The 12,029-nt window shown below is 31.2% G+C and overlaps 4 protein-coding genes across 4 annotated transcripts; 2 read left to right on the top strand and 2 right to left on the bottom strand.

Annotated features, from left to right (window-relative positions):
- The first annotated feature begins 709 nt into the window (after positions 1–709).
- On the top strand, positions 710–5,230 carry OCT59_022995 (uncharacterized protein). The gene is made up of 9 exons (XM_025318224.2): positions 710–2,417; positions 2,505–2,598; positions 2,673–2,710; positions 2,799–3,125; positions 3,195–3,259; positions 3,343–3,558; positions 3,677–3,910; positions 3,974–4,271; positions 4,381–5,230. Exons 1-9 carry the CDS (start codon positions 1,206–1,208, stop codon positions 4,639–4,641), a joined length of 2,745 nt encoding a protein of 914 aa, XP_025176558.1. The 5' UTR covers positions 710–1,205; the 3' UTR covers positions 4,642–5,230.
- A 456-nt stretch (positions 5,231–5,686) lies between these two features.
- Positions 5,687–6,301, top strand: OCT59_022996 (uncharacterized protein). The gene is made up of 2 exons (XM_025332133.2): positions 5,687–5,929; positions 5,995–6,301. The coding sequence occupies exons 1-2, from the start codon at positions 5,778–5,780 to the stop codon at positions 6,140–6,142; spliced, it is 300 nt and encodes a 99-aa protein (XP_025176557.1). The 5' UTR covers positions 5,687–5,777; the 3' UTR covers positions 6,143–6,301.
- Positions 5,699–7,498, bottom strand: OCT59_022997 (uncharacterized protein). The gene is made up of 5 exons (XM_025309349.2): positions 7,060–7,498; positions 6,900–6,997; positions 6,744–6,826; positions 6,448–6,670; positions 5,699–6,369 (listed from the first exon to the last, which is right to left on the bottom strand). The coding sequence occupies exons 1-5, from the start codon at positions 7,465–7,467 to the stop codon at positions 6,168–6,170; spliced, it is 1,014 nt and encodes a 337-aa protein (XP_025176556.2). The 5' UTR covers positions 7,468–7,498; the 3' UTR covers positions 5,699–6,167.
- Positions 7,499–7,622: 124 nt separating this feature from the next.
- OCT59_022998 (DEAD (Asp-Glu-Ala-Asp) box polypeptide 23) lies at positions 7,623–11,387 on the bottom strand. The gene is made up of 17 exons (XM_025318223.2): positions 11,318–11,387; positions 10,914–11,253; positions 10,704–10,851; positions 10,456–10,631; positions 10,131–10,387; positions 9,921–10,057; positions 9,687–9,851; positions 9,416–9,615; positions 9,206–9,340; positions 8,936–9,138; positions 8,752–8,853; positions 8,567–8,675; positions 8,442–8,485; positions 8,321–8,367; positions 8,163–8,246; positions 8,003–8,090; positions 7,623–7,917 (listed from the first exon to the last, which is right to left on the bottom strand). Exons 1-17 carry the CDS (start codon positions 11,347–11,349, stop codon positions 7,782–7,784), a joined length of 2,403 nt encoding a protein of 800 aa, XP_025176555.1. The 5' UTR covers positions 11,350–11,387; the 3' UTR covers positions 7,623–7,781.
- Positions 11,388–12,029: the final 642 nt, after the last annotated feature.

A 12,029-nucleotide genomic window follows, 5' to 3' on the forward strand; every position in this document is an offset into this window, starting at 1 on the left:
AATTATGGGAGCTCTGTTTATATTGCAAAAAAGATTTATTGTTTATGTGATACAACTTATTGACGTGTTTGATTATATTTTTAAATTTTTCAGTTAGTAATAATAACCTAGAAATACCCTGTATAACGAAAAATGCAATGTATCTCTTCCCTGAGAATCTGAGAATCTGATATTTTTTGTATATTATTTTTTTTCTAAATTGAGTAACGTCTACTTCCTATTTTTATCATAGTTAGCTTCTTAATGAATTTTCGTTATGGATTTTTAGTTTTTTTCTCTTCCGAATGATCTGAAGGATTGAGATGATTAAAAAGAAAAAAAAAAGAATTAATAATAATTTTAATAATTATAGTATCAAAATAATCGATATTTTCCGTACGATCGCATTATAATCTATATTGTATAATATATATATATTTATATATTCATTTATTTCTTTATGATAGTGATATCTACTATTACCGGATCAGTCACATAATAATCGAAAGTTTATAAATGTGATGAAGTAAAAGAACATCAATCAAGAAAATGTTAAAAAATTATATATATAATTAGGAATTTATTAATTTTTACTCTAATGTGAAACGCAAAGAAAATTTTATTTATAAATTTTATTATAGTATGATTTGTTTATAAATAAAGTTACATATATCTACTGAACGTCTACTGTAAATCAGTTGAATGAACTTCAACTGGGTATCACCAAATATAAAAAATTTTTTCCTTTTCCTTTCATGAGCGTTGTTTCTTTCGGCCAGCACATTGGCTAGCCCGTGCCCTATTATTTATAAGAATAATTTTTCTAACTTCTCTTTATCTAAAAACTATTAAAGTTCAACTTTTTGAAAATTCATTTTTTTATAATTCACACCAAAAATAACGACTCTTTTTTACAGTCGCAAATCCCTTTTTGAATTTCCTCTTTTTTTTTTCTTTGTAAATATTTTTTCTACCCTTTTTCTTTTTTGTATTATTTTTTCTTTTCTTTTCTTTTTTATTTTTGTACCATTTCGTTGAGAAGTCATCGTATACGGTTATTTTTGATATAGAAGAATTTAGTTTGTATTTAGTTTAGTTGTATTTTACGTTTGTGTCGAAAAATTGTACAAAAAAAATTTTACCATTAAAGCGAAAAAACCGGGGGCAGTTAGTTTTAATACGGTATTTAAAAAGAAGTGTGATAAAAAAAATAAAAAATCAATAAAATGTCTCGTGAGGAAGTGACTGAAGCGGAAACGCAACAGACAACCTCAACAAGTAAGGAGTCGCGAGAAATTCCTATTTCTACTACTGCCCCAAAAAAGTCCGCGTCTCATCCTAGCCTTCACGTTCAACAATCGCAAAATGAACAAAGTTTGACTGCTGAATCTAGTCAAGAAATAAAAATTAATTCAGGGCGAAAACAACAAAAAGACAAAAATAAAGACATTTTGAAGTCTAACAATGCTTATCAAAGCGTGTCAGACAAAGACATTATCAATAATAATAAATCGACTAGTAATGGAAATACATCAACCAAAACTTCCAATATTATTAATTCTGATGAAGTAGATGAAAATTCTAATGGTTCATTTAATCATGATGATAATATAATTAGTGGTGGTACTGATCATGATCCATTTCATGAAAATACTATTTCGATTCCTCGGAGACAAAGTATGAATGATAATTCACAAAGGTCATCGAAGTCACATTCTATGCACCAACGCCATAATTCAACACCAATTAGTTCTTCAATTAACGTTGTTACAACAAATACTAGTATTTCTTCTTCACCACCATCACCTTCATCCTCTTCCAATAACAGTAACAGCAACGATAACACAAATCCGGCTAATACCAACAGTAACGCGAACGCAAATACCATAACGTCCACAAATACAACATATTCTAATGGTGTTAATATGCAATCACAAATGTACGAAGAAACACCTCAAATGTCATATTCTAATATGAATCAACCTACTCCTTTTATGCCTGTTCCGCCCCAATATTTTCCATTTTTTCCAAACAATGGACAATACTTTTATGATCCTCAATACAATAGATTTGGGCGGCCCCCTCCCCAAATTTCTCCTTCAGCACAACAAAATTTTGTTAGGTCAAACGTTTATCCCTATCAACAAATACCTGTTATTCCTCCAATTCATCATCCTCCTTATCATAATCCTTCACCTCTAATCCCTCATCAGTCTCATCCCACAAGATATGTAAATGGTGGTGATTCTGGTTTCTCTTCTCGTAGAAGTTCTCTAGATCAGATTAGTAGGACTCCAGAGTTTGGTCCTCAACATAATCCCAGGATACATCAGCAAAAGAAACCTAAACAATTGGATAAAGCTCTTTGGGTTGGAAATTTACCTGATTCGACCACTCATGATGAATTAAAAGAATTTTTTGCGGATGAAAATATGGAGGTATTTTATTTAATAAATTTCGTTTCGAGGACATGTGATATATAATCATCTTTTAAAAGTTTTGCTAATGAATATCGCTATGTTTAGAGCGTGTTTCACATTAAAAGATCTAATTGTGCATTTGTGAATTACAAAACATACGAAGCCGTTATGGAAGCTGTACACAAATACAACGAAATGGGTATGATTTTTTATATAAACAAAGTCAACTTTTAGGTTATATTTACTTATAACATATTATTATCTTGATATTAGAATTCAAGGGGATTAAATTAGTTTGCCGTCCAAGGAAGGTAAATTGCCATAATTTTTACTTTTTTTCAAACCAACTTTTCCTTATCATAAATTAATAAGATCATTTTTTATTTATTTAACTCTCAGCAAACACCAGCCGATTTAAAATTGAAAACCGAATCATTATCTGCTTTGATTTCGGAAAACACACCTCCACCCACACCTTCGGAGGCAGGGTCAACCGCTTCTTCCACTAGATCTCGTCGGTCATCCTTGCCACCACGCCAACGTATTCGACAACCATCTATTGCTTCTATGTCTCCAGCTTCTTCTGTTTCTTCCTTAAAACCATCGTCGCAAAATAGGTATTTCATTCTCAAATCGTTAACTCAAGACGACCTTGACATTTCTGTTAAGAGCGGTTATTGGGCAACGCAACCTCACAATGAAGCAGCTTTGAACAAGGCATTTAAGGTGGATATTTGTTTAATTTATTAAAATTACATTAGACGCAATGTCATTAAGTTGTTTACATTATTATAGAGTGCCGAGAATGTATACCTCATATTTAGTGCCAATAAGAGTGGAGAGTTTTACGGTTATGCAAGGCAGGTTTAATAAATTTCTGGTATAATAACACTTTTATGATTTGTAAGTTAATATTATATAAATTTTATAATAAAATTATTAGAATGTTGAGCCCGATTAGCAAGGAGTCAACCGAGACAGTACAATGGACTCCGATCGACGAAGCCGCTTTAGCTGCTTCTTCTTCTCGCCTTTCACCTAATCAAGATGAGTCGAAATCGCGGAAAAAGCTTCAAGATGAAGAGAATGAAGATTGTGAAGATGACGCAGTTCCGTCAAGGAATTGGGGAACGACATTTAAAGTAGAATGGATCAAAGTGTATGTTATGATTCCTATATGTACATTTAAAAATATTTCTCATTATTGTAGAAATCCTGATAAACGTATTACTTTCATTCTGTTAGCAATTATTAATCATATCTTTCTATGTAACTAGCCAAAAGCTTCCTTTCATTCGTACGCGACAACTTCGTAATCCGTGGAATGCGAATCGCGAAGTTAAAATTAGCCGAGATGGTACTGAAGTAGAGCCAGTAGTTGGAGAAAGGTTGCTTGCTGAATTCCATAAATCACAAACAACTCCCGCATCGTATTCAAATATGTCTGGTCCTCTATTAACTCAACCATTAAATATCGATGGTCAAGGTGTTGTTGGTGAAGGACAAGACAGGTATTTAAATTGTTACTTATTAAATATTAGCTGGCATGATTCATGAACTTTTTTTATCTTTAGAGGGTTGGCCACTCAAAACGGTGCACAAATACAGCCGCCAATGATGGATCCTAATTATATTCCAAATGCTCAACCTGCATTTTTCACTCCTCCTCCGGGATATTGGCATCCACAGCCTATTATAATACCTCCATATGGAGCACCTCATGCACCCCCAGGTTATGTACCTCAACAAGCTTGGACTGCTGCTTCATCCAAAGATCAATCCGTTGGTGTTACTCGTGTACAACCTTCTCAACCTTCAACCGGTTCTCCGATGGTGTCTTTGGACCAACAACAATACGTGGAGGTAATATGGGTAAATATGGTGCCATAAGAGTAGAAACTAAGTGAGGGGTTTATACATAGAAATTACAACGAAATATTCTCATATATATATATATATATACTTATTTGCCTTTATATAGGGACCTATGCAACATCCTTCTCACTACCAATCAGTCCCTGCTCCTCATCTTTATCCATCCGGTGCAGGAGTTCATTATCAACAAGCACCGCCACAGCAATACTATAGATCTTCAGAAGATAATGGTCATGTAGATAGTCATATGACATATCAAGTATCGTCACAAGAACAAAATATGGGTAATGACCAAGAAGGCGAATCCCATATGGTACCGACTTATCTCATGGAAGATCAAAGCGCTGAAACTAGCAGTAGTGCATAGCGGGGGAAGTAATATAGCTGTAGTTTGTCATTTGCTCAAAGAGTCGCCCTCCTGTGATTAAATATTCCCTCTATTTCATGTAATTTTTATTCTTTCATTTCAAGTTTGGAAGTTTGTTTATTTTGTGTAACTTGTGATTTTCGTGTACAATATATGTACAAAAGGTAGGTATTTTTGTTTTCAATTCTTTAAATTTCTAAAGTTGACTTAACTTGTGTTTTTTTATTCATTTTAGTTTATCATTTTTCATTAAAAAAATTTTCTTTTCATTTATTTGTATTTTAAAAAAAACCCTTTTGAATTAATTATTCATTTATTTTTCAATACTTTTCGTGGCCTTTTTTAATGTTTTTCTTCATTTATTTTTTCTCTCTCTCTCTCTCTCATTTTCTTAATGCTTTTTTCATTATATTTTAAATTTGATTTATTTGGCCAATTGCAAAAATGAAAATATAAAATTCAAAAATTCCTACATTATTATAATTTTTTTTCATCATTTGTATGAAAAATTTTTATATGTAACTTTTAGGATTTAGCTTTTAATGTAACGTTAATTACTAAATGGTATCAGATCTAAATATTTTTTTTTTAAAAAAAAAATAAAATAAACAAAATGAAACAAAAATTATTGAATTATATAATTATTATTTATTTATTATACAAACGTAATTTTATCAAATTTGCTACATAATCAATCGCGTCGATTAGGTTAATTAATGTATTATCTGCTATATATTTCATTACATACATATACTCGAGTAAAATAGCATATTAAAAAATTTCAATATTTTCATGGACATATGAAAAAGATTATTAAAATTTTCACCCTGTATAAAGAATGTAATACAAAGAAATAATTTTATATACAACAACAATTGCAAAATTTGAAACAATTCTGATAACTGGTTTTTATTTTGCAATTCATTATTTTTTTTTGTCCTATATAATAAATAACTAATAGAAATTAAACAACTTGTTTTTTTGTACTTGCGATTTGATAATATAATATAATTTTAAACCACGAACTCTATAGGCAAGCAAACGTCCCAAATCAGTTCTTTACAGAAAATACCTTCCACTTTATAATTTTTTTCGATCAAATAAAAAATAAGAGAAATACAACGATTTTTTTTATAATGAAATCCTCAGACGCTAAAATGGACACCTCAACTTTACTAACCTCCCATGATGACCAAAAAATCAGAGCATTACTACGACAAAGGTCTTTGTTTTTTTGGTTAGAATTAAATAAACGAAAATCAAATACTATAGCACGACTTTACGAAAAGTAAGTTAAGTATTATTTTTAAGAATATAAACTATAAATTATTTAACTCAAACGAAATTGAACAGTACGGTGATAAAAGGAAAATTTGAGGCAGTAGATGCGAATGAAACAAGCTTTCGGTTTGAAAATTGGGAATCACCAGTTGGAACTTACGATCACGTAGTTATACGTGGCAGTGATATAGAAGTTTTAGAGTTTGAATTTACTAAATAATAAAATTATAATTTTATTTACTTTATTATTTATCGTCATCGTCACTTCCCTCATCGTCTTTATTTTTCTCTCCTTTTTCTGCCATTCTTTTCTTTTTCTCTTCAATTTTTTGCATTAAATTCTTTGCGGTATTAAATATACCATTTGTTGGAGCTCCACAAGAATAACATTTTGGACTTTTAGTAAAATTCTGTAAAGCACATCGTTCACAGAAATAATGTCCACATCTGTTAAAAAAAAAAGAGAGTTTAAGAACTGATTGTAAAAGATAACAAAAGTAGACCATTATTTAAATTATATAATACTTTGTAACAACAGGATTCTTGAATTCTTGTCGACAAATATAACAAGCAAATGGTAATTCTTCATCACTCTCTTCATCACTACTCTCCACAAGAAATGCATTAGGGTCTTTTTTCAATTTTCCTTGCATTTCTTCCCATTCTCTTTCTAACTGCCATCCACTCTTATAATCTCCTCTATCGTGTAAGAATTTACATGAATCACCATATCCGCAATATCCCGTCTCTAACATATATATATGTATGTAAGTGTAAAACGATCATGAATGTCAATTTAAAATAATTTGTTCTATACATACCTTTATAATCTTTACATATGTCGGGTTGATAATCCATTCGTGAAGTCACACGAATATTTGATGGTGCCCGAATTGGCCCAGCTCTGTAGTAAAAGAATTAAACAATGTTACCATTCATGAATTCTTGGAGACTCGAAAAAATATGAATAAACATACTTTATTTTCGAACTTACGGCGCTTCCTGCGGCTGTGTCACGTTTCTTGATATAGGATTTGTACGCATTCGCTCCTTTATAGAGGTTATCATCGAGAGCCTAAACAGTATATAGGAAAAGATTAAAAACCAACTATATAATGATAAAAAAATATAACTTACCTCTTCAGCAGCCAATTTCTTTTCTAATAATGCTTGAGCATCTCTATCAGTTTCGGTGTCCCATTCGGCAGATCTAGTAGCAATATCTTCAGGAACAGAAGTAATAGCGGATTTATTCGCTGCATATACATCACTAATTTCCTCTTTATTAACACGCCTTCCTTTTTTTGAAGCTTGCACAAATGGATTTAAATTATCTAATTTTCGCTCTTTTGTTATTACTGCTGAAGTATTATTATCTTCACTAGATACATCGGTATCAGATTTTTTGCGTTTTCGAATATTTCTATTGTTTGATGTTTTGGATTTCTTTTTAAAGAAAGGTACATTTGCTGAAGAATCTGTTATGGGAGTTGTTTCGTCTGCTGTGATCATTGAAGGTAAGTTAGTTGAAGTATTATCAGACATGAAGCCGTATATATTATAAGATACTCGATCTGATGATAAATATTTTAACACTTACATGGTATAAATTATGTTTTAGGATGAACAAACAATACATTATTAATATAATTACACTGCGGTGTAACTTATTCGAAAACTCACGTGTTCAGAATAGGTTTCATATATTTATAAAGTATGCGAAAAATGCATTTTTTCCCCGTTTTTATTAGAAATAAATGTAATTCATAACGTAATAATTAGTGTAATTTATATGTACAGATCGCAGTAAATATAATTTTCTCTTAGAATGTGTATCATTATAGATGTAAATAGAAAAATCATTGAAAAATAGTTTCCTCGTGTTTTCGTTTGGCTATATAAGTACCGGGTTTAGCCATTGCTGATGGATGAGATGACAACTCAGCAGGTACACGAGATATAGGTGATTTCATAATCATTTGCTTAAGATCATACCTTTTGGACATATTTAAGAAAAAATTGATTAAATTAAAATATAAGAATGATGTTTAAAAAAGAATTATAAATGAGAAAGACATACATGACATCAGCATCTGCGTTAGATAAGAACGTAATCGAGACACCAGATTTACCGGCACGTCCAGTACGACCAATACGATGTGTATAATCTAAAAAAAAAAGTGTTAATACGTCTTCATCTGTTACGTTAAATCTTCAATAATATATTATAATCCGAATACCTTCAATATTCTTGGCCATATCATAATTGATTACCAATGAAACATTCTTTACATCTATACCACGTCCAGCTACATCAGTGGCCACTATAAATATAAAAATATATATACTGAGTTAATGCACTAATATAAATCGAATTGAGGGAAAAAAGAATTAATACCCAATATATCCATTGTTCCGTTTTTAAGATGCGCCAATGCACTTTCTCTGTATTACGAAGAATAACGTTATTTCCTAGATGTAAAGAAATTCAAACTATCCCTCAACATAACCAAACTAACCTTTGTTCCTGAGTTTTGCCACCGTGTAGCGTTGTTGCACGGTACTAAAAATCAGGTTGTCAGTTAATATAAATTCTACTTTATTTAGAAGTACTACAATATACGATATTAATTAAATACATTACCCCAAGTTTGTTTAATGCTCTGGCAAGAACGTCACATCCTTTCTTTTGATTAACAAATATGATGATTGGTGGATCAAAAGAACCTTGAAGTAGTTCTAGAAGTCTTGCTCTATAAGATTTGAAATACGTTTAGTCTAGTTCTTAAAACTTATTAAACAAATTTTGAATAATATTTGATATTTTACTTCTTTTTGCCTTCATCATTTATCATTTCTACCCTTTGTTCAACAGTATCTACTGCCTGACCGGCTGTTCCTATAGTTACCACTGCGGGTCGTCTTAAATATCTATAAATTTATACATAAATTGTTTAATTAGTTTACACATCATAAACATATATACAGATAAGTGTTTTATTTTGCTATAAACCTTTTAGCCAAACGTTCTACGGCTGGAGGCATAGTAGCTGAAAACATCACAGTTTGTCTATAACGTTCTTTTTGTCCAATCTTCTTAAGCATTTCAGCCGGATTTTCTGCCTCATCTGTATCTGGCTTCACATTTGATACAGGCAATGCATCTAAAATTACATTTACATCCGTTTCGAAACCCATATCTATCATACGATCAGCCTAAAATAAAAAATTATTCAATATAGAAATAGTGATGAATAACAATAATTGTTTAAAGTATACGTACTTCATCCATGACTACATAGGTACATTGATTAAGAACCAATATCCTTCGATCCAAACAATCTTTCAAACGACCAGGAGTGGCGATAATAATTTCGGCGCCATTTCTCAAATTAAATGCTTGTTCTTCTACTGCATGCTACAGTAAATTTACAAAAAAATCTACTACTTAAAACGGATTCCAAAAATAAAGTGTTATACAGCTGTTACTTACCCCACCAACGATGGAAACGCAATTGAATCCCATAGGTGCTGCAAATTTCAATGTTTCTTGCTCTATTTGCTGAGCCAATTCACGAGTAGGAGCCAAAATTAAAGCGTATGGACCATCTGACATGTTTTCTTCCGTCAATCTTGGAAGATCGGATATATATACAAGCATTGGTATTACAAATGAAGCAGTCTTACCGCTTCCTATAATTATAGAATTAATATCAGAGAAAATAACTTGTTAAAAAGTAATCATAAGAGATTAAATTGTGTACCTGTTTCAGCAATACCAATAATATCCCTATTTTGTAAACCGATTGGTATAGCTTGACGTTGAATAGGAGTGGGAGATTTATATCCAATACTCTCAATAAGATTAAGTATGCGTTCCGACAAACCAGATTCTGCCCAAGACCTTATAGGATTTGGAATACTGCCACCTAGTAAGATTTTAAGTCTTATTAATTGAACATGTTTAAAGGTTAATAAAAAAAAAATGAATTGTATACCTTTAGTGGTAATATTGAAATCTTCTTTAAAAATACGCCAATCTCTTTCTTTCATCTCTGTCAATGGTTTTTCCGACCAATGACGATCATCCCACATTGTCTTTAACTCTTTACGTCTATCAATTTCCAACCTTTCCCTGGAAAGAATTATACACATGAGTTGTCTTGATAAAAATATCAAAAAATATACATATATAAATGAATAACTACTCAGCGCGATCTTTTTGATCAAGTGTCCTTCTTTCTTCAAGGAGCTGGTTATAAAATTGAGCACGATCACGTTTTTGTTCTTTGATGTCGATGCCAGCGAAATGTCCACGGCCAAACATTTGTGCATTATGTTTATTTGCGTACAGCGGATTAAAATCTTGTGAAGTATCTTCCCCAGCATCCCAATCAAAAACAAACTTCTTTTCATTCATTTTACGTATTTTACGTTTTTTCCGTTCACCTCCCATATATCGTTCCTAAATTGTTATTTTGTTATTAATTATAATTAAAGTTAAATACTTCTATAAACAAAAAAAAAAAATACCCTTATAGCCTGTAATTCCTTATCGGCTAATTTTTCTGTTTCTGCATTTGTATCTGATTTATCATTAGGACGTTTTTCACTATCTCTATCTTTAACCCTTGGCCTTTCACGATCATAACGGTCATATCTATCACGATCATATCGATCATAATAATCTCGTCTATCACGTCCATACCCTATATCATAAATAAAATTATTTATTACACTAACAAATTATAGTAAGTGAACATAATAATTTAAATCGTCACCATTTTGACGAGCTTCTTCCGCGGCACGTCTTTGAAATTCTTCTTGCTGGCGCCTTTCTTCATCCTGTTTACGACGTTGTTCTTCAACTTCTTTTTGTCGTTTGTCCAATGCTACTTTTGCTCGTTCTTCTTTTGTCAAGAATTTGGGCTAAATATGAGAGTTGTATAAGAATCATCCAATTATCATAAGCAAATGCGAATCATACTTACTCTCTCATTAACTTGTTTCTCAGATTCTCTCTTCTGCAATAATTCTTCCAAAGATATTGGAACTTTAGGTTTTAATGCACCGTTCGACTCCTTTGTCGAATCTTTATTATTAAGGGTTTTATCGGAGGTATTTTCATTTTCCCGAATTTCCCGAGAATCATATCGTGCTTTATCATGGCTAGGTGAACCCCTGCGTGGCAGTTCGTTATAATCACCACTTCTTCGACTATCCCTTTCATATTCTCTCCCATATCGATGTCTGTGGTAAGAATCGTCCCGGCGTGAATGAGGCGATCGGGAACGATGCCTCCTTGAACTTGAGGAAGTGTCGGCATACGATCTGAAGAAAAAATTTGTTACTTTCTGTTTATAAAATGAATAGAATAAAAATCAGCAAGCCGCACCTTCGAGATCTTTCAGTTCTTTCAGTTGGCATTTTATAAAATAGATCTGTAGACCATCAAAATTTATCCGTCAGAATTTCAAAAAAAAAAATTCGTCCACGTGCTTATTCAATTTTCTCACTATCACGTGACAGTGGAAAATATTCATCACACCCATCTGACCAACATCCTGTATCCAAAAACATACTATACACAAAACTTTCCTAAAAATTTAAAAGCAAAATTAGGTGAAAAATGTGATAATTTCATCAAATAGTTCTATCAATACCAGTATACCACAATAGTTTATGTGAACCACTATTTAAGCAAAGATGGAATCAATTATTATTGATTATCAAAATTCTAGATTCTGATCATGAACATACCTTTATAAAATTTTCATAATTGGTATTAAAAGTTAAAAATTATAATTGAATTATAAAGTAACAATAATTAAAAGCTAACAGTACCTTATATAAGATTGCTGATCAACTTGATTCAAAACTAAAAGATAAAAAATGATGAAATTAGTTTTACAAATACAAGCAAGTTATTATAACAAATACTTTTTCTATAACTAAGCAAAATTTGTTTCTTATATAATAAAAATTCTTAATAAATATCTTATTAAACTTATTAATAATACAATTAAAATAGAAATATCTCAATATTTATTTGTTACTGCAAATATAATTAAGCTCAATAATAAAAAATTAAATTGTTGAGCAGGTAT

The sequence above is a fragment of the Rhizophagus irregularis genome, chromosome 32 (assembly GCF_026210795.1).
Source record: "Rhizophagus irregularis chromosome 32, complete sequence".
NCBI lineage: Eukaryota > Fungi > Glomeromycota > Glomeromycetes > Glomerales > Glomeraceae > Rhizophagus > Rhizophagus irregularis.

What these genes read in the sequence shown, in the direction of transcription:
- OCT59_022995 (XM_025318224.2), top strand. Translation starts at nt 1,206, where the DNA reads ATGTCTCGTGAGGAAGTGACTGAAGCGGAAACGCAACAGACAACCTCA. An exon ending in TTGCGGATGAAAATATGGAG is followed by an intron (nt 2,418 to 2,504) that starts GTATTTTATTTA and finishes CGCTATGTTTAG; the next exon opens with AGCGTGTTTCACATTAAAAG. An exon ending in TAGTTTGCCGTCCAAGGAAG is followed by an intron (nt 2,711 to 2,798) that starts GTAAATTGCCAT and finishes TTTAACTCTCAG; the next exon opens with CAAACACCAGCCGATTTAAA.
- OCT59_022997 (XM_025309349.2), bottom strand. Translation starts at nt 7,467, where the DNA reads ATGTCTGATAATACTTCAACTAACTTACCTTCAATGATCACAGCAGAC. An exon ending in GCCGTAAGTTCGAAAATAAA is followed by an intron (nt 6,827 to 6,899) that starts GTATGTTTATTC and finishes CTTTTACTACAG; the next exon opens with AGCTGGGCCAATTCGGGCAC. An exon ending in CATATGTAAAGATTATAAAG is followed by an intron (nt 6,671 to 6,743) that starts GTATGTATAGAA and finishes TATATATGTTAG; the next exon opens with AGACGGGATATTGCGGATAT.
- OCT59_022996 (XM_025332133.2), top strand. Translation starts at nt 5,778, where the DNA reads ATGAAATCCTCAGACGCTAAAATGGACACCTCAACTTTACTAACCTCC. An exon ending in ATAGCACGACTTTACGAAAA is followed by an intron (nt 5,930 to 5,994) that starts GTAAGTTAAGTA and finishes GAAATTGAACAG; the next exon opens with TACGGTGATAAAAGGAAAAT.
- OCT59_022998 (XM_025318223.2), bottom strand. Translation starts at nt 11,349, where the DNA reads ATGCCAACTGAAAGAACTGAAAGATCTCGAAG. An exon ending in GATCAAAAAGATCGCGCTGA is followed by an intron (nt 10,058 to 10,130) that starts GTAGTTATTCAT and finishes AATTCTTTCCAG; the next exon opens with GGAAAGGTTGGAAATTGATA. An exon ending in GTAGAACGTTTGGCTAAAAG is followed by an intron (nt 8,854 to 8,935) that starts GTTTATAGCAAA and finishes ATAAATTTATAG; the next exon opens with ATATTTAAGACGACCCGCAG.